General features: G+C 40.3%; 1 protein-coding gene across 1 annotated transcript; it reads right to left on the reverse strand.

Annotated features, from left to right (window-relative positions):
• Positions 1-7232: 7232 nt before the first annotated feature.
• Positions 7233-21235, reverse strand: syne3 (spectrin repeat containing, nuclear envelope family member 3). Its single transcript, XM_030777426.1, has 18 exons — positions 21188-21235; positions 20013-20170; positions 19680-19852; positions 19199-19508; positions 18629-18784; positions 18111-18455; positions 17371-17507; positions 16932-17106; positions 16415-16597; positions 15857-16000; positions 15344-15478; positions 14438-14599; positions 13963-14135; positions 12747-13545; positions 12095-12253; positions 10516-10689; positions 10169-10210; positions 7233-7507 (listed from the first exon to the last, which is right to left on the reverse strand). The coding sequence occupies exons 2-18, from the start codon at positions 20154-20156 to the stop codon at positions 7319-7321; spliced, it is 3600 nt and encodes a 1199-aa protein (XP_030633286.1). The 5' UTR covers positions 20157-20170; positions 21188-21235; the 3' UTR covers positions 7233-7318.
• Positions 21236-22194: the final 959 nt, after the last annotated feature.

Consider the following 22194-nt stretch of genomic DNA (forward strand, 5'->3'; position numbering starts at 1 on the left):
TAGTAACGTAGTAACAGATGGTCTTACACCAACACTGGTTTCTGACATTCTTAAAATATTTTTTTAATGTAAATCCAGCCTGTCAGCTAATGAAAATAGCCCCTGACTATAACCCCACAAAATGCAAACCACTTCAGCACTTGGGATTTCCTGCAGAACAGTGCAGATGCAACACAGCTGGTTTGTGATAAGAAGAAAATCACTTGTTTTTACAATGCAGTGGTTAGAATAGTAATATTTACATGAAATGATGGGTCACTGTATTCAACCCCCTCTGTAGCTTGGGCAGCTGTTGTATAAGGGAGCGCAGGATGAAAAATGAAACCTCCCACATATAAAAATCTTAAATTACTTCATGCATAAAATAATGTCTTTCCCAATGAACCCTCTAACAAGAAACAAAAAAATTAATGTCAGTTCAAATATACATTTTGTACTTGCAGTGTATTCGGATACTGTGTAAGTGTTTCTCTGTGGAAAATAAAAATAAATCCATTGTATTCTGGTTGTTTTGTCATAATAAAATGAATTTGAAAAAAATTTGGACAGGCTGTAATGTAATCAGCTTCAGCAAAACTAAAACAGATTCCAGAGGAGAATTCATGTAATGTATGTATGTGACTGCCTGGCCTTCCACACAATATCAGTTTCTTGGTTTTACTATTCTCCATAAATGTTCTTATCTGTAGATACATCAACCTTTTAATTGCCCCAAAAGCATGCAGTGCATGCCAGAAATCTCCGGAAGCCATGTAAACACAGGTGCAATTAGAACTGTCTGAAACTAGCAAAGTAGAGAGAGTAGTATTGTAAATATATCCAATCAGTCCATCAGAACACTGGACAAACCAAGGAACAGATTCGTGTGATACAATATGGCTCATTCTAGTATGCTGTTCCAATCACACAACGCAAGCAGGAGTTAAAAAAAAAAAAAAAAAAAACTTACCATATAATGATTGTCAAGTCATAATCAGGTCATAAAACAGAGTGTTTCGTATCTTATTGAAACTGTGCTACCGTTACTTGCGCTGCTGTTGCAGTTAGCATGACTGCTAATATGTTCATCCGAATCTTAAGAGCCTGGAGTGAGACAAGATTTTTTTTTTTTTGCCTTTGATAAAGGATGAAGATCACATGAAGACAGTCATATGTGGATGTTAATGAATTTTGACACTATCTATATTTAATCATGTCTATGGACCTGTCTCACATCATGTTGACATGGGTTACAGCTGTCATCACGACTGTCACCCTTAATACAGGTTTCACTTTTACCAGAAGCCATGGTATTTACTGTGTGTGCCTGCTTTAGCAATCATGATTGGATTTAGCCTTCCATGGAGAAAAGCACACCACAACACATGCCAGAACACTTCTTGTGACCATCTGTCAACTCCAAAAATGTGGAAAAGACAAAAAATGCTATGGTAAGCTTGGAAGATCTGGTAAGATTATAATGCATCACGACACTGTAATAGCATGCATTCTACAGAAGATTATGACTGTATTAGATAATATTCATAAGTGCCTACCCAGGCACCCCCCTCCCCCTTCCACACGCACGCACACACACACACACCTGACGGCTCTGCATTCCATCTGTCTATATGTCAGGCACTGATTGCAAGGATACTCAATATGGAGGTCATGCAGCTTTTTCATGAGCCACAAGCTCTGATTTAAATGTGCCTAATTCAAATGTGCTTCTGCTGTATTCTCTGTCGTGGTCCTGGATGTGCTAAGTCCCTGCCTTGTGTGTCATCATGTGGCATTCTGTCACGTGACATGGCCTGCCGTCAGGGCATTAACCAGCAGTTCCTCCTACTCTGATGGCAACAGAAGGCCTCATTTCCTGAATGGAATAATTTGATACATCATTTCATAATGACCCAGGTCTCAGTGCACTGACTCACCCTATTCTGCTCATTACAAAGTGATTTCTTCTCATGTTAAATTGAACTGGTTTTACCCTAAGGGCCACAGTCCTTTAGTGTTAAATTATAGAGATGAGAGAGCACTGAACTACAGTGAACCGTTGTTGCATGAAAAGTTACTGATTAATATCTAGTATTATTTACATTCACGTGACATACTTCTCCTGTATGTTTCCCATAACCCGCTAATTGTATTACACACAGATCCTTAAAACCTTTCTTTATGCTTAGTTTCTTTTTGTGACTAGATTATGGTCACACACTGTATTCTGTTATGCGTGATTTTCATTTATTAAAAATCAACTCTCGGAAAGCAAAGAGGGAAACTCTACAAACACAGGCCCCCTGGCTATGGTTATTTATCACAGGAGAAAAGCATAAATCTCCCATTCATGACAGATTCACGACAGGCACACTCCACAACAGGAAAGAGGCTTAGACAATATATCGACCATTCACATTTATCACTGTCTTCGCACAATGATTACTGCATTAAGTACTGCACAAACAATAACACATTATCTCTTAACACTAAGCTTATGGCTCCAAGGTATTATGTTTTCAGAGATTTAACCAATGAATTAACACAACTCCTCTGTAAGATTCACACTCCAATGTTAACATTGTATAAATAAGAATTTCTGCAAATGTTTCTGTGAGAAAGAAACAGCAGTTTCCAACTTTGCATAACAGGGTCATCAACTTTGAGTTTACGATGCTATCCCCATGAGGGACCCAGCAAGGCACATGCATCCATGGCAACCTGCTACAGAATTAAATATTTACCACACTGGGTGAGATATGGGTCTGACTGCCACCTAAAACAAATGCCTTTATCTTACAACATTATTCTCAGGTGCAGACACACCGTGGACCAAATCTGTGTGTCGTATTCCTATACAGATGAGATGTTTGTGTTTTTGTACCTGATTAACTTATGAAGTAACGTGTAAGAACTCTGCATTTAAATATTTAAACACCTAATATACTGTATACCCACCTGAAAGGCTGGAAGGGTAATATCATCTATATTATTTCATTTGTAGCTATTTGTGTGTTTCCTACATCCTGCTTAGGCCTCTTAATGCATCTCTTCTGTGCCCTTGTTCTCCATGTTAATTGGCCTAATCTAATTACTGTAATGGCATAAACAAGAGTATATTTGGCAAGTATGTCCGGAAATTCAGTCAGATGCATGTCTTCCTCCAAGCTGCTGGGAGAAATTTGATTACGAATACGTATTCTCAGGCGTTTCATTCAATCTTAACTTCATCAGTGTTTAATCTTACAGTGAAGTTCAGAATAAAAACCACACAATGTACAAAGTAAATTTCAGTTGCGGTTTGGAGAAAGGGTATTGAGATGTATCTTTGCCAAACAACACCAACAATTATAGTAAATCTCCACAAAATGAATTATAGGAATGAAATTGAGTGGAGGATAAAAAAAAAAGAAGGGATTACAGCATTTGGGATTATCTTGTGTAAACTGCAGTGAACATACTGATCTCTCCAGATTGCTCAGAAGTTCAGGATTTTTTCGGCTCCTCCCACTGTATTTCACTCAGTCTCTGGATGTTAGTGTGTGCATTCACATGAGAGTGTGCAAAGGGTGGGAGTCCAAGCAACCAGAAGACTGATTTCAGCAAGACTGCACATCTTGTATCGGAGATTGTTCATGAATGATGAACTAGTCATCGTGGCTGAACTTTCTGCCACCCATTGAAAGGAAAGGATGGATCTAAGGGAGGAGATGTTCTATTATTTAGTGCATATTACTTACAGCTGAAATAGCAAATCTCTGCTCATTCAAATACATTTTTTTTTTGTTTTCCCATTAGAAGAGAAGAAGATTTCATAATAATGTGCCTTACATTCCAGAATTTCCAATGGTTAATAAACAGCCAGTGCTGAGTTTAAGGAGAGATAAGAGAGGGGAGAAAAGAAAACGTCTGCACAACTGACTGCAGAGGGGAAACGGCAGCATGAAAGCTGTAGGCTGCTTGTGCACTGAACTCGTGGGCGAGTGTGAACGAGTGATCCAACACTTTCCATCTATGAGGAATCCCATTTGAATAAATTAGGCCATGTCGGGGTGTTTTCAGTTCTGAGTAGACCAGGGAAGAAAGACACAAGCAGCTACCGTTTGAATGTTAGGTAGAATGGATCTCACACACACACACACGCACGCACACGCACACGCACACACACACACACACACCCTGGAAGGCAAACAATCGCCTGAATGGCACATCAGCTCCTGTTTACAAAGTTCTCCCACACCAAAGCACTGTTTACCTAACTAAAATCCAAGAGAAATGACTAAGTTAAAACTTGGAGGCAGCTTAATGTTAAGTAATGTGCGGTATGGTTGGTCTGACTGTTTTCACCAGATCTGAATCTGACAGTACCACATGTGTCATCCTGTGATTTAAGCCCAGTTTCCTCTGGCCTAAATTAAAAAGCAAGTGAAACTAAATAAGTTCAGATCAAACAGAAGATATCCTGTGCTGCTTAATGTTTCCAAGGCAGTTCTCAAGTGTCATCTCTCAGCAAACACTCTAACCTAGTTAAACTTTTAGCCGTGCTACAGACATATAATTAAACTTTAAACGAATCGCTGGGTTTTGAAATTGTTTGAATACACATCCATGATACGATATGGATCCTCGTCTACTGCTTATGAACGGCATAAGTGCATAATGTAAAGATTTAAGATGTATATATATATTTTTTGTTGTTTTTGCTGCTGTTGTAGAGCTTGTTTGTCTTGCTCAAACCTGTTATTCAGTGATATGCCATTGAAAATTAACTGAAGCATGGAGGCCTATTTCCTTCTAATGAAGTGCTTCATATTTTCAAACATCCTGATAAAAGATGGTAGACAACTTACCAATGCAATACACAGATCAAATAGTTCTGTATCAAATCTGTATAATTCAAAAAGTGTCATTTTGTCACTCAGTGTTTATCCAAACCGTCCCCTGTTAATTACTCGTGTAATTTTATATGACTTGAAAAAAATCCAAGGCACAATTTAAGGAGTCAGAGGTAATATGCATTGCATATTTATTGCTTGGGATAAAATACAAAAATATTGGTTATACACAAGCTTTGTAGACACAATATGAGCATTCGATGTCAAAATATAGTAACAAATGATTGCCTCATTTCATTAAAGTAATTTCATGACTCCCAAGGCTGATTAATATTATTTTTATACATAGTATTTAGATGCAAAAGACATCATTAGATATTTGCATAACAGTCTGTCAAGACCGACAGCTTCCAAAATGAACCATTATTACATTTCCCAAACTTCCTCAAATGTCTCAAAAAAAAAAAAAGTTCTTCAAACCTCTTAATCATGCACACAGTGCTAAAAAAAAAGCAAATGGAACACAGTTTTTACACTCAAAGCCCAATTTTGGCTTGAGTCAGGCAAAATAGTATAAACTGCACGATCCGTTTCCGGAGTTTCAAGTTTATTCGGCGTACAGACAGTCCTATGTAACTGTGTAGAAACTGTAAAGGGTTTGTGTTGCCAAAACTACACATGAATAATAGCAGTGCAGTTCATTCAAGTGCCAAGCATATGTTGTGGTTTAGGATACATTAAAAATGCAGCATTTATTTATCTGATTAAAAATCGCTAACAGACCATGCTCTATACCGTTTTAAGCTTTCATACAGTTTTGTACCCAACAATTCTAAATGTTGTTAAGGTTAAATGCGATAAATTTTACTGAATATAAGGGGAAGCTATTACTGAGAGTTTGACACTAGCAATTAAACATTTTATAGCAGTATAAAAGATGTATTGGTGTACAAGGATAATACTCTTAATCCTGCTTCTAAAAAAAAAACCCATGCAAGTTTCAAAGGATTTTCCTTGACATTACGTTTTTGATCTCTGCCATACAACATTCATAAAGTCAGATGTAGAACACCTGGGTAAAAGAGCTAAAAGACTCAAATGCACAGAGAGAGCTTTTTTTTTTTTTTTTTTTACTTCGGCAGGCTTCCACAGAGTAAGCCTTTGTCAGGAAAAGAAATCATTATTCTGCACATGGAGTCATACTCTAAATTCTATTAAAAACTGCCCAAAGTATTTATAGATCGCTATCTCATTGCCCTGACAAATATCTTAATTATGGGATCCTAATAGAACAAGTACATTTGGTCTTGGTTGCCGTGGCAACGCTTGGGCCCATGAAGCTCCAAGTAGTGACATGCAAGCAGAAAAAGGACAAACCAAAAGAGGGTCAAGTAGGTCACACAGTTGTTTGCTCAAAAAAGGACATGCTTCCAAAGCTGGTCTATTTTCATTCCACAGTCTCAGCCCTCATAAGCGTTTTAAAAAAAGTAACACACGATGAGGGTTACGTTACGGTGCCTGCCAAAACAATGTTGTAGGTTTAGATGGACTATCGCGTGATAACCATTTCCACAAAATGTTAAAAGAACATCACTATTATGATGAAACATAGTCCGTAGCACCTTAAATAAGGTGAGCATCTCTTTCTTTAAGACAGACAGGCATGCTAACAGGATGCATGTCATGTCCATGTGCATGTTTCTGTTTATGACAGTATACTGTTCTGTAACAACTCACAATGCTACAGGTTAACATGTAACACGTGATTATAACAGACTCTTGAGCGATGCATGAGACGTTCAAGAAGACCACGGGTTTTAAGTAAAGATCATCAATACTCCAGTTGATGCAAGAACACAGTGCTCAATTATAGCTATGACTTTGTATGTAAAAGCATTGTTAACTCAATAAACGAACAGAAAACAATTCTTTTAAAACACAGTTTACATTTTCAAGAATTAACGGTATATCATAAAATACCATAGTGGTCTTTTAAGTTAAAGCTCTAGTAATACATTATGCATAGAACTACATCTAACAAAACATACAAAGGGGTTCTGGGGGTGGGGGGGGGGTACATTGGCTGAATTAAAATGTCATTTAAAGAGTTCTGCACTGACAAGAGAGGCTTCACTGGTTTTTCCAAATGGAAGCAGAGTGTAGAACAGCTTGAATCATGTGGAACAGGTTAAAATGTGTCGAAGCCAACCACCCACACACAGGCGCAAGCTTCTGTTCTGCAGAACCCTACAAAGGATGAAGTGTGGGACCAAAACAGTGGAGGAGTGGGAACACAATAAGAGGACCAGAGCTGACTTTTTTTTTTTTTCCCTCGTCAAACATAAATACTCTTCAAATGCACAACTAATGGATTTATAACACAGAGAACTTTAATACGTAGCTAAACCGGTTTGTGGTGGCCACAGACAGGTTTTTGAGAGGAAAGAGATTTTTCTTTTTGGAGTCTGTGCGTAGGAGAGTGTGGAGGTGGCAATGCTACCATCTTAAGTGGGTGGAGGGCCGTCGTAGCGCAGCATGATGTTGAAGGAACGGGCGAAGTTGTTGGTGAGCGAGCAGCTGGTCCCCTCGTCCATCATGGGCAGGAGGAAGGCCAGCAGCAGCAGGGCTAGCAGCAAGAGCTGGAGCGGCAAGGCCACGCGACACACTCTATACAGGAACCCACCTCCCTTTTGCTAAAAATCACAACAAAAAAAAAAACCCCAAAACCGTTATACAGCTGAACTTCAGTACACACACACACTGCTCCCTGTAAACTGACACACACAAACACGCACTCAGAATTTTCTTCAGAAAACGCACCTATCCAAATACCACACACGCTATGTAGGATGCTTCTGTTTGTTGTTTTTTTTTAATTAAATCATACAAGCACATGTATTTGTCATATTTCGATACATGCATCGTACACACATAAAACTTGATCTCTGCAGATCCCCTAATGTGCATGTAAGTATGGATGAAGATCCACCCACACAGAAGTCATCGCACACCAGGAAACAAGTTCACTCACTCTCCCGCCTGCTCTGTCCCTAATTTCCCTTACCACACCACTGATACACTTACAAACACATACAGATAGAGAGAATACACACATGCATACATTTCAACTCGACAGACTGGTTTCCTTCTCCCCAAATGTTTAACACATCATTAACACATGTGAATCATTTGAAGATGAAAATATATTCATCTCACTAATGTGCTATATTCACAGGGAATATGCAACTCCACGGACCTTTGCAGATTGTTCTTTATATGTGATTTCGGCTTGTGATTTCATTAAATGTTTAGTGGCGGCAAAGTTTCATCGACACATCAGGAAGCAGAAACATTTTGTGAGTAAGAGAGAACTGTGAATACTCCCAGTACAAAACACATCATCCCCTCTGTGACTGAGTGTCTTACAACAATGCAAATGCAACCCCATAGAGCCATTCCTGCGTGACTCAAGAAGTACTGATAACTCAACACCCAGTCAATTCCAAGCCTCTCTCAATTCAGACTGCTATTACATGAAATCTAAAGAATAAGGAGAGAACATATTTTATGTTTTTCTTTTTTTCTGATCATTTGTGAATGAAGGATGTATTGTAAATATCCACCCACACCAGCTTTCTCCTGTCTTTTCTATTGCACCTACTGAGGAGGGCAACAATGTCAGCCCAGCAAGGGCTTCACCAGCTAACGCCTACATCCACTTCTGTGTGTGTGTGTGTGTGTGTGTGTGAGTGAGAGAGAGAGAGAGAGAGAGAGAGAGAGAGGGAGAAAGAAGAAGAGCTCTCTACAGCTTTGTTCTCATCCATAATCAACGAAATAATTACATCAGATAGGGCCTTCCAACAACAGGCTATTCCATCTCACAGACAGGTGGTGAGCACTACTGAAAAGTCATGCCGTGTAACTGAATATTTTATGGCTGTACTAGAAACCTGCTGTAAACATGTCACAGGACCAAGTTACATAGTAACTTGAACTGGTGTCTTACGGAATGAAAAATGCATCTCATATACATCCAAAATATGCATAAATTGGAAAAGACAGTATAATCATACTGTAAGGGGTGTACTTTTTCAGTCAGTTAAATGGTTTTGGGGCTATGCAGTGTCTCACTACACTGCATGTTTACAATGCAGTGTAATGAAAGCTCTCTGAGTAACCAGCACTAGATAATGACAGGCATGGTATGGGTAAGCTAATGGACATGTGGTCCCAGGTGTGTTGCACCCACTCACTGAAATGTATACTGTTTACAGCCCTTTTAATGAGAACATTTCAACATCTCCACTATGGTAAACCCCTGTAATAAAAGGCACCGGAAAGGCACCTAAAAGGCAGAATGATACACGTCTACAAAGCCTGTTTAAATAAAAGTGCTTTTGTGACACTCCCTCGTTTCACTGGAATTAACATGACTAAATCTGAAAGCTTTCCAGATGCTGCACAGTACAGTTACTTGCAAATGACCTTGCTAGAGATAAGGCAATGATGCACATAGTGAAAAAAATAAATAAATAAACAAAAGCACGCCAGTTTTCTCTCACACAGCTGATATCTGCTCATGTAAATAATCCAGCCAAACTCAGCATGGACATTTCGTCAGACTCAGCGGTGCACCTGCATGTCCTCACAGATATTTCCAAACACAGAGAGCTGCTCATTTAGTTTTAACCAGATGGTGGGGAACAGAGGTGTGAAACAATGCACATATCCTGAGGAATCTGGGAAAAATTATTTGTGGAGCTTAGCAAACTACCTGGTGAGAGATTGGACAAGACACACCTAACATTTCTTAATCTCTAGACTACCTGCAGCGATTCTATATCGAATGTGGTTCCGATTATGGGCTGGTCTCTTTGGTCTATGCCTCAGCTGAGCGCTCCAACAAGTGATGCTTGTGTCCTTCATACTTGCTCCATGACACTCTACTTACTTTCAACACAATACCTTCACACTTTATTCAAAGAGAACTCCTTACAAAAAAAACCCTAAAACCCTTACACTACACTCAAACATGCCCCTTTACATAAAAACTCAATACCATCATTACACTCTTTACACAAAAACACATGTAATCTAAGGATTTTGGTCTTTGACAGCAGCTACTGAGGAGATCAAAATAAAAAATTCTAGGAAAAAAATAATTGGAGGGATGGGTTGTATATACCACTGAATACAAATATAAACAATGTTCATGCATAATATTTTTGAATAAATTTTCACAGAGAATCTCTATAGAGGATTCAGAGAGCAATATGTACAAAATATTGATCCAGATCAAACTCATTTTCAAAGCATTATTATAAGTGTTCATGCATATAGATATTTAATAGTACCTTTCTTGTCTGTATATGTCCTTCCTTTTGAACACTGGTCTCCTGAAATAAGGAACAAGAACAGGTCAAATACAAGCTCAGTGTTGCAATGATGCCACCTTGAGGTACAAACCAAGTGTAATTCTTAAATTAGTTATTGGACCTCTACATTCACTCAGTTTTAATAACATCGGCCAGTTCAAACAGAGGTGATGCATATTACATCTGCTGAGCTGAAACAAAAACCATTAACTGAGTTTTCAGAGGAAATAAATTATCAGTAGGGGGGAAAAATATCTACAAAACAGCATACTGCTTTCAAGCCATTGTGTGTTTTAGTGCCATCTAATGGTTTATCTCTGCATTACCTTTATTCTTAGCTGAGCTTTGAGGTCTCCAATGTCCTTCAGTTTAGATTTGTAGAGCATCCAGCGATAGCGTAGCTCCTCCAGCCCCACATCTTCCAAGCCCGTATCCCCATCCCAAGACTCCAGCAGGAGCTGGAACTGAGTCTGTCCGCAGGCCACATTGGATCGCAAGCCCTTGTTAGAGACCACAAACACAGTCAGCGCCTGAAAGCTCAGGTTGAGTCATACTTACAGATGGTAGAAAAATACAGGGGGCATATATGTGCGTATACGTACACACACACACACACACACACACACACACACACACACAGGCCAGTTTATTGGGTATACCTGCTTGCTAATGCAAATAGTCTGTTCCTCCTAACAGAAGATCATGTGATTGCAACTCATGCAGACATACATAGCTACACTGTTGTTTGATCAAACACCAAAATGGACAAGCCGTATGATACAAGCTGCTTTAATTGTGGTATGATTAAAGCATCATTTGAACACCACAGCACACCTGAGGATTGTGGCTGACCTTGTGCAACCCTTTATAGCTATAGTCTAGCCTTTTTCAACTGGCTATTTACAGCATGATACTGGACCATGCCTCAAAGCATGCATCATCTGAGGATTTTTACATAAACATGACAGTTACTTAAATGTCCCCAGATCTCATTCCAACAGAGCACCTTTGGGATAAGGTGGAATGGCAGTTTAGCAGCATGAATGTTTGTGCTAAAAATCATCAAGCCAGCATGGAACACAATCACTAAGGAATGTTTCCAGCACTTTGGTGAATACATGTTGTGAAGAATTAAGGCTGTTTTTGAAGCAAAAAGAGTGCCTATCTAGTAGTAGATAGGGCCTAATAAAGTGGCCACTGACTAACATATATATGTGTGTGTGTGTGCGCGTGTGTGTGTATGTATATGTATATGCAGATGGTGGGGTGAAATGTTGTACATTGTATATAGCTGTAATGTCCACTCTTCGCTGTCATGGAAGCAGGTCCATAATAAAAGGTTTTGCTCATTGTGAAAGAACAGGAGAAAAAAAAAAAAAAAGAAAAGGTAAAGAGCATACTGAATGCTCTTTTCTCAGTAAACAATACAGCATCCCCTTCAGAAATGCGTTTGAACTTCTCTCAACAAAAAATTCCTACTGTGACCAAAAACACGGACTGACTGTCTGTCAAATCAGCTGCCAACATCTATTTTGGTCCCCTGGCAGGATGCCTGGAGCTTTGTGGGTTGTATTCGTCGGAGCTCAAGGTAAAATTCGACCATGCAAGTTTCCCAGCAAGTCAGTGCGTTACACAGAAACTCCCAAATATGAGTTCAAAATGTGAGTCACATTAACATCAGGGCATAAAGCATATCTGCATAGAGCATTGATACAGAGCCCACACTGGCATGGAATTGAGTTGTTCATTAAAACGTCCTGGCACATACTGTAAAACATCAAAGCGTTTAGTCAGAACTGTTACTACTCAAACCAGGCTATACTGAATTTTCAATCGAGTATGAAACTTTCATCAAAAAATGGAAGAACAGAGAGAAGCTAAATAAAAAAAAAGAAAATCACAAACCTTAAGTGTATTCTGTCTCATCTTCAGCTCTTTAGAGCTCAGGGCTTTTAGGTTGCGGAGAATTCCTGAGAGTTTGTTTTCTTCTTTACGTAGCCATGCCTCAAATTCCCTTCTCCGTGTCTCGTAGTCAGCATGACGCTGACGCACAGGGGATTCAATCTAAGGCATCCAAGAAAAATGAAAAGAAATACACTTTAATTGTGTATTTGCTATGGATATTTGCTCTCAACAGAGTAAGTGGTGTTCTGAAGCAAGATAAAAAGAGATCTACAGGTTGTCCTTGACTTATAATGGATGCGACTACTCGAACTTACAATGGCCATCCCATTAACCTTGTCAAATTGTTTTCAAGTAGAGGTGTCTTCTCTAACGACGACCTCTCCATCTGCCGTACAATAACACCGGTTTGCAAGGCTGCAATATTTGTTTGTTGTTTGAGTCTTAGTGTGGTTGAGTATCTGGCCTCATGCATGATTCGTAGACAATAAAGAGATTCCACATTTAAGATGAAACTGTTGACAGCTGGGTCATCGGACGAGAACCACATTGTAAGCTGAGGACAATTGTGATCTAGAATTACTCTGTACTGCCTAAAACAGAATAGCTTCCAACAACCGACAACTCCATAACTCTAAAGAGATATTTCTCTTACCTGACTGATATCTATTAGGCCTTGGGCAGTGGATGTCCCTGCAGATGTGTGTTGAGAAGATGGAGATCTTAGAGTTTCTGTCCCTGTCTTTACATTCCCTTTTAACATGGTCTCATGAGAACGTTCGGTTTTTCTCTGTTCATGTGTTGCATAGTTTAAATCGCTCATCAGACCATATCCGCCCTGCAGGGCCTCAGTATCTATGCCGCGTATGGACATCTGGCCCTGAACCCACTCCTCTGTCCTACCACTGCCGCTGGACTCAGTCCCCCCGACAAAACGCGCTCCGTACGAGCCTCCTCCTTCTTTACGTTCACCCCTCATCCCAAAAGCAATGTTGCGCAGTGGTGCGGCATCCACCTCAGTTTGGCTGTCGCCACCTCTCTGCGCTTTCCACCGCGCTGAAGGTCCTCGTCTTTGGTTGGTCTCTTTGTCGATTTCCATTTTGTCTTCATCCAGAGCCATTCCTGTGACTGTTCTCAGCTCTGAGCGGCCCTGTGCTTCATCTCCGAGGTGGAACTGTCCATCAGGCCCTGACCCCTGCGTTTGACCCCTAACCTCTCGCCTGACGGACGGTTCTCTCTGCTCCTCTTCAGGACCCTCGTAAGACCAGGGGCAGCCTTGCTGGCTGCCAAGATCCGATTCATGATCCCGTGTCCTGTCTCGGCTGTCTGATCCCTTCCCTCTGAAAGAACTGCCTCCTTCCAATTGCGCGACCCCTTGACCTGGCACGAGCGGATCCTCTGACCTACACGCTGATAAATCTAAACTCCCAGAGGATCCACGGTCATTCAGCAGTCTGCAGAGAAAGTAGTTTAGATTTCGTTTAGTTCAGTAGTTTAGATTTAGTTGTGGAATACAGATTTGGCTTTAGTTTACAGCCTGTTTGGAACATTTTAACCTTGTCTCTGAATTACCAGGTAAAAGGTGATCAGAATTAAAGTGTCCTAAACTGAATGTGCACAATTTGTGTTTTAGTAGTTACCAGTGTTCATATCTTGTGGTTTCGTAGTCTTTACATTATATCGTAAGCTTATGCAGCAGAAAGTCGTTATGCAACAATCTGAGCCCAAGCAAAAGGAGGATTTTTTTTTTAATCCTGATTTTACATATTTCCTGTCAAAGCTCCTTCTTGACTACTTCTTGTCAGGGCTCTTCCTTGACTACTCTCTTGACACTTTTCTTAAATCAATCTGCAATAAATGATGTTGCTGACCTGAAGATGTTGAGACTGAGTTCATGAAGGGCCATCCAAGACTCTCTGAGCCGCCTCAGGTCACGCACAATGTGCACTCTTCCCTCCTCTGATGTCCTAGCAAGTACGATCTGCCCCTCAGCCTCAGTTTGATGTAACTGCAACTCTTTTGCTGGAAACTCCCCTAGCGCCCTCTGCAGGACAGATTGGGGAACAGATAAGCTTAGGCACAGCGTAGTTAAGTGTGGCTTTATAATGACTGTGTGTCTTTCTGTGAGCAGAGATCACACGGCATAATACATTATAATAGCCAAACGAAACGGGACGATGAAACAAGTTAGATTTAAAAGATAAACTAAAGCAAAGAACTTCATAAAAGATGGAGTGATTCTCTCTCAAAATTCTTCAGCATAACACTGTCTGTAAATTGAAGGCTCTTTTGCCAGCGTTGAGCTTAGCAGTGATAACAAGCACAGATGCATGTACGTTCACATACCTCAGCCTCATGCTGCCGGTCCTCTACGCTCCACTCTCCGCTCGTCCCTCGGAACGAGTCCAGCTTCTGTCTCATTATCATCAGCCATTTCTCCACATTCAACAAGTTCTCGTGGAAATTCTGATGCTTTTCGATGCCATCCTCACACTCATTCACCTTTGTCTGGTACACAAACATACATGAAAACACACACACACACACACACACACACACGCACGCACAAACAGATAATGAAATGTGAAACACAACACTATAAAGACTTGTTGTTTTTTTTTCAGTGTAATTTTAGTTACAGGACAGAGAACTGAATAATTAAATTCAATGAACAGAACTATTTTTTGTGTGTGTAGCAGCCAACTACAGCTAAAAATGAAGAATAAATGAGTACAACTTATCACTGCAGTCATTAAAGCCACACTCCTTAATTTCAAACCGACTGCCCTGCCAAGTTAAGGTACAGGACTTGGATTCGCAGTAGCTTTAACTTTAGATGCCCGGACAGTAGAGAAATCCAATCTTTGATTTAGGGGTACTGTCGGGTAAATCATTTTAACTCAACTCATTAGGCCATTCTAACATCTTCTTTAAAAAATCAGAAGGTATATGTTCTAAATTTAATTGGTCACTGAACAGCAGGATGCCTTTCAGAACCCGCCTTGAAAGCACAGCAGGAGTTTTCACAGCCCTTGAGTGTGAATTTTGTGTCAGTTTCACTTAAACGTATGAGTCGATGCTTGACGTCTCAAAATGGTTCATAAAAAGGATAAATTAACCAGAGCTGATTTTCATACATTTTCACATCAATTTGTTTACTGTTTATTTCATCAGAATATACTGGGTTTTAAATAATTATAGCAGTTCCCTAAATATCAAAATGATGTTTCTGAATGACAAATCCTTCCATACCCTGACAGCTTTATAAAGCTGTTTCCAGTCGGCATAGACGCACTCCAACTTCGTCCTGTTTGCTGAGCTGGATGACACCAGAGTCTCAAGAGCTGTGATATGCGCTTCACAGTCCTCCAAGTCCCTCTTAATGACCTTTGAAAAATAAATGAAAAAATAACGAATTCAGACGTCAAGCCGTTATTACATCAGTTTTAATCCTACCTGATAGACCAGATAATGAGGAGAGAAAACTTTTTATATCCCCAATGAAACACTATTCCCCGTCCTTGAATTATTCACACACACACACACACACACACTTCCTCATCCAGAACATTCTCTCATTCAAAGAAGTCAGAAAATCACAGGGTGCATGCTGCATACAATATTACCTTAAGTATAGGAATTCAGAGAAAAAGTACAGGACAGACAGTCCGGAATAGTATGGAACAACACAGAATCTAACAATGTCCACTAGCAGTAACTATTAGTAGTTGGGAAGCGGGAGAAGATGAGTAGGTATCAGCTCACCTTCAGTTGGTCAGCTTGACTTTTCTTTGCCAAAATGTCTGGCTGAAGTCCATCAACTGAGAGGAATCTCTCTTTGATGTGGGTCAGTTTTTTGTGAACCGCGTCATAGGCATCGCCAAAGTCCTTTGTTCTTGATATCAGTCCCTGTTCAAGTAAAGGCACAGAATGATCTGTGCTGAGGCGCTACTGCCAAAGAAGTTTTAGCTGCTAGGTAAGCGCGAATAGTTTTAACCAACAAAATGCCTTTAAAATGAGGAGCTAGTTTTTCCATTTATGTTACATTATCCCATGTGCATTCAGGTTTTCTCTGGAAAACTCACTGCTCTACGTAAAGAAAAAGCTGTCATTATATTACACAGCAGTACATATCCCTCTATTTTTCCACAAATCGGCAAAACTTACTGGCTACGTAAAGAAAAAGCTGTTATTATATTACACAGCAGTACATATCCCTCTATTTTTCCCCCACAAATCGTTAAAACCTACTTTAGGTAGACCACTGAAAGCAGAGTTGAAGCATTGTGTAGCTGTAGGGGGTAAAAAGATTTGGAGGGATACCTGTAGACGGCTTTTCCTCTGTAAGAGCTGGCTGTGCAATAACTCTCTCTTCCTGACATCAGCATTGAGCTCCTCCAGCAGAGACTCTGCCTTCTCCTGCCCGAAGACAGATGTCAGCAGGTCACTCTTCACTTGCAGCTGACTAAACCGCTCCTGAAGCTGAAGGCTGTGTCTCAGCAGCTTCTGCAGGAGGAATTTAAAGATAAAGAAAGCAAGAGAAAGAGATGAGCACTATGAAACAGACCAAGCAAGTATCTGACCCTGAATGAGATATAAATTTGCTTGTTCTATACGCACAACAAACGACAGCTGAGCTGTCGAAAGTGAAGAGTTATTTGAATTACTTAGCTAAAAGGCCTATACTAATATGCAACATATTAATAAATAACATAGAGAGAGAGAGAACATCAAATTGTTGAAACTCCATCCACAACACCAGAACATTTTGACCCCCCCCCCCCCCCCCCCCCAATATGAATTGTGATGATATTTTTATGCAAGGACAGATGGCTGTTACCTCGATATTCTGCACAAGCTCAGCAATGTGGGTGAACTCGGAAACATTTGCAGAACCCTCCAGGACGCGGGACACCAGCTGGCTCCACTGGCTGAAGCCATGCAGAGGGTCTTGCAGAAACTGCTTGAGGTCCATTTCACTCTCTGATGACAGCCTGAATGACTTGCTTTTAACACTGCCACAAATATAGCTCTCATCAGTATTGTCTTTCTAACATGTTATATGAAAATGACCTTTAAAACCCCTATACAAATTGCATAGAGAAAGGCATTACCTTAAACATCATACCAGTCATTTATCAAAAGGAAATAACCCTTAAGGTAAGCGTAACCTCAACACAGAAATTACATTCAAATATTTTTCATTTTTGATTCACATTTCTTCCTATTTATTAGAAGACACACCTAAGCCATAAGAATGTACACAATGCGGATCTCACCTTTGGTATTCTTTAATTGCTGCCAACACATCGTCAGACAGATTTTTGGAATCATGGGAAAATCGAAAAAGCTCCTTAAGTTGAGCCTTCAGCTGCTCAACTCTAGGTTCCTCTGCCAACAATGTGTTACGTACACCCTACAAAACAAAGAAAGGGGTAGCATAATCACCCTGACAGAATGGTAAAGATAGACAAGGCAGGTTTAGAAAGAAAGAAAACTCTCCAAACAGCAATACATGCTCAGTTACTCTTTGTGGTACAGAAAAAAAGCGAAAAAAGCAAAAGGTTACTAATACTAATTGAGAGCATCAGTAAAACAGATAAACCTTATGATGAACCACTCTAATTAATTTCTGAATTAGTATTTTTTTTGATGATTATTCTCAGAGTATGATAATCACAGAGACTCACAGGATTGTTTTAACTTTACTGAGTTCTTTTGGAATCTATGAACTTTATCATATCTATGACAATTCATATACTCATGGGAATTTGTTTTTATTCAACCTGTCTAATTACGCGATTTGTCTCTGCTCTCAAGCACTGTCCCAGTCCATTAAGCCTGAAATATGGGCGGAATGTTTTTCGCCACCCGACACCTTCCCCACGCCCCATGTCGGCATTTTGCCAGAGGCGAGCTTTGTGCTATGACAAAACATAAATATTCACCCCGTACATTTTAGACAACGGAAAAAAAAAGTGGCTGAAGGAATTCAAAGAGAGAGTAAAAGGCAACTAACTGTGTACTTTCTCCAGAGAGCCACGGTATGCTCCTCTGTCCTCTCTCCGTCTTTGCTTTCCAGTTCGCGGCTCTGTCCCTGTACGAGGGCTCGGAGCTGAGCTATGTCCTCTGAGAGCTTCTGACAGTGTGCAGAGTACTGGTTCTGAGAGTCCAGTGAGGTCTGGAGCTCCTTTTGGACCTCCTCTAGCGTAAGCCTAAGCCTCTCCCATGCCAGTCGTAGATCCTCTACCTCTTGAGTAATTTGCTCAGCTCCAGCAGGGGAGGTGTTGGTCTTCACAGCCTCTGCAAGACCCTCAATGTACTGGAGAGTCTTCTCCTCGTTGGCTATACTGGCATCTAACTCCTGTCAGGGAGCACAGACAATACAAGACAATTAGTCAATATTACATGCTGCACTTATCACTGATCTTTGCCAAAAAAAAAAGAAAAAAGCCACGCAGCAATCCCCAAGAACAATATGAGTGTGCATCAAAAGGTATAGAGATTCCATACTCCTCTCCATACAGGTCAGTGTACCTGCCAGGTTTTGAGTTTATTCTCAACAGTGTTGTCTGCTTCACTGAGCTGGTTGACTTCCTCTGTTTTTGACAGGAGCCATGTCTGGAACTTATGAACACAACTCTGAAACTGCTGGTGCTCCTCTGCAATTTTCTCAAGTAATAACAGCCTCTCCTAAGGAAACAAAAACAATCAGTTTAACAGGATTAAAATAACTGTGACCAAACTTCTTGTGTAAAAAGTTCTGTCAGATAAGCTTCTTATATTCCAAATAAAAATACTGATATTGCACAAAACAATGGGCAGGACACATCTCTGCTAAGTTAGTCACAACGCATCCACAATGTGTGATTAGCATAGGCGTGGTGCCAACACAATAAGCACCAGAATAGCCCTTTAACAAAATAACAAAATTATGTTCAATTAAACCATTGTTTCCAAAGGTCCAAGTTGTTTTAGAAACTCACAGATGCACACACAAAACACTTACTCACTATGCATGACACCACTTCAAACTGAGAACAGCGCATACCAAAAACGCTTGGTGTGTCAGTTTCCCCTCTAACAGCAGATCTAAGGCACTGTTACCTCTGCTTTCGCACGGATGTTGTTGTAGGCCTCCTGCATGCGTTCCTGTGCCTGCTGATCTACGCTAGGGTCCTCAGTGCGGTTGTGTAAAGCAGCAGCTTCGTCCAGCAGCCTCTCAAGTAGCGGAGCCTGGGCCTGAACGTCGCTGAAAAGGACACGATGGTGGTCCACCTGCCACATCTTCTCTCTGACGCCCAGTTGCTGCTCAGGTTCAGGCTCCAGCAGCCGCTGCATCTTATCCAGCCACAGTATAAACTCCTCATGGGCCTTGAGGTATTCACTCCAGTGCAACCAGACCCATTCAATACGGCTTAAAAACATCAAAAACAATCTCTCAAACACTACAACTGTACCATTTACTCCTCACCACATGTTCACGCTCTGAACCACGGATCGATAACATTTTAAAATTTATAGTTTCTCTGAAAAGTGCGGAGAGAGGTGTTTTTATAGTCAAAGAAACGAGAATACACAGCAGTACCTGTGGCAGTGGATAATGTAAGTGGAAGTTTCTTCCCATAATGCTTTGAGGTTTTTCAGCTTGGAGTGAGTCTGGTTCTTCATCTCCTCATCTCCGTTTTGTAGCAGAACCTCTGCAGCCGCTAGAGCCACATCTACCTTCATCCAGCCCTCATGCTCCGACTCATGGATTTTCTTAGTAACAAATTCACATTAAATACTTCAGTGTTACAAAATACCACAGACAACTGAGCTTGACTGGGGGTAATTTTAAGCCTCTTAAAGTAGCTGTAAGCAAAAAGGTCAAAGGAGAGGGTTAAAGGGTTAGAAGGTCAAGCACTAATTTGGAACTCACCTCTGTTTCTCTCAGTCTGGCCTCCAGTGCGTCTCTGGGGCCTGAGGTATTGTCATTGTCTCTGAGTCTCTCCTGGACGGCCTGCATCCAGGACAGGGCACTCTCCAAGCTCTCCCTGAACTCATGTTGCTCTTGCTGGGTCATAGGACAAGGCAAACCTGACATGAAACAGAATTACTGTAATATTAAACACTGTCTAACCCAGAGACTAACAAGTTTGATACATCAGTGGAAGGAGATAATAATGTCCCCTTCTATGTCAAACGTAATGGAAAACACTACTATTTTGTGAAGGTTTCTAACCTCATCGCAAGATGAGGTGCATTTCCATGTTATAACCAAGAAGATCCTTTACAGCAGAAATGAGATTTATTGTCGACGCCACTGAGGGTCGGTGCATAACAGAAACATTGGAACAAATTCTTCTTGTGAGGGAAAACTGGCCCAGATGCAGCACTTCCCAAAGTGAGTCATATTTCCCACAGCAGTTTCCATTCTTGCCTCTTATTAGCTTTATATAACCCACCCTTTTAGGGTAAGTTTACAACATATTTCACTCATTGTTTAACACACAACATAACGACAATTTGTCCAAATACAGATATAAGTGCAAGTTTCAAGTGTAGCGCTCGCCCATTAGAACGGTTCGTCTCCGAAAATAACAACTTGTAAGGCAGTCTGTATTTCGAGACGTAAAAGCGTCTGCCCCTCCCAGACACGCTATTCAGACTCGAACTGTATTTGTTCGCGCGCTGAATCATAAATCTCCTGATATGTTGTTTAAGGTCAAGGTACAGTAGTATAAGTTTCAGTATTTAAATATGATCTATTTGTTTCGTATCGACTATCCCTGTTTAGTTTAGCAACAAGCATGCACGTTTTTACTAGAAAAACTGTGGGCAAATGGCCATGCTGTCTATTTCGGGAAACAACATAAATCCTGTTGTTGAATCTAAATACAACAAAGGAATTAGATTTCAAAGCTAATTGAGGACAGTTAGTCACAGCTACAAAACGACTCCATGACTAACTCTAAGTGTCCTTTATTTACGTAGCATGACAAACATTAACGTTAATAAATTTTTGTAAAGTTTATGTTTTAAAGGCAAAACGTTCAGTTGGTTTAGGCAGATAATTTGCATAACGTTCGATGGTAAATTGACACTCATACTCACGGATATCTGTGCATCTGATGTCAGTGGAGCGATACAAAATGACCTTAGGTGCTTCTACTTAACTATAAAGTTGTACGAAACGTAGGAAGTAAATTCAGGCCTTGCAGTTGCATCAGTTGGCTGATCTGATTTGCCAGGCGAGAGCAACAAATCCTCCGAGCAACTGATAATTCCGAGCTGCGCGCGTCGTACTGTACGTCAAAATTCAAATTAAACGCGCGTTTTGGAAGACCGCAGTAACCTAGCCTACAGATTTGAGCCAGTAAACTAGATTCCAACGAATGGCTAAGTAAACAGTTCTTCCTGGGACAAACAGTCAGATAAAAATTCAAAAGATCCTGAAAATGTAGTACAGTCGTTTAGAGCTTCAGAGGAAGGCTGCCTAAACCTTTAAAAACATTAAACCGTTGAAAACATGGTATGCCAAATAATTTCTGATAAACGTTTTTATTACATTGTGGTATCTTGCTGAAAATGCATATATTGGTGGTACATTTGCTACATCTCAACCTTTACTTACATACAAACTACCAGACTGCTTATTCACCTTCATCAGTGATCACAGAATCAACAGAAGCTGCCTTACATTTGGACTAATATAGCAAACAATTTCCTGCATCCCACTCATACACAGTGATAGGCCTATATACAGCAGCTCTTGTGCTGCTGTATACTCTTGTGTTGTGTCCTCTTGTGTTATTATTACACAATGAATTTTTCATATAAGGCAGACTAAAGATGCTCACATAGCTGCTTATCATTAGAATGTACAGCATTTTGAAAGCCACGGTGAAATATATAAAAGTTGACAGTCTACGATCATATTCTCTTCTCAGGGGAGAGTGGTGGAGGGTGTCTAAGCAGTTCCATCACAATAAAAGACTTTCTGTATGATTTTTATGTCAATTTATTTCATGCTGTCATCAGAAAAAATGGTATGAAGCACCCTTATACATACACACATAAAATGGACATGGCCATTTGCTTTACTAAATACAGTACAGTAA

The sequence above is a fragment of the Chanos chanos genome, chromosome 1, assembly GCF_902362185.1.
Source record: "Chanos chanos chromosome 1, fChaCha1.1, whole genome shotgun sequence".
Classification (NCBI taxonomy): domain Eukaryota; kingdom Metazoa; phylum Chordata; class Actinopteri; order Gonorynchiformes; family Chanidae; genus Chanos; species Chanos chanos.

Coding starts and splice junctions, on each gene's coding strand:
- syne3 (XM_030777426.1), bottom strand. CDS start 20,156: ATGACCCAGCAAGAGCAACATGAGTTCAGGGAGAGCTTGGAGAGTGCC. Junction 17,107..17,370: donor GCAATTAAAGAATACCAAAG/GTGAGATCCGCA, acceptor TATTTGTGGCAG/TGTTAAAAGCAAGTCATTCA. Junction 7,508..10,168: donor GACATATACAGACAAGAAAG/GTACTATTAAAT, acceptor TGTGATTTTTAG/CAAAAGGGAGGTGGGTTCCT.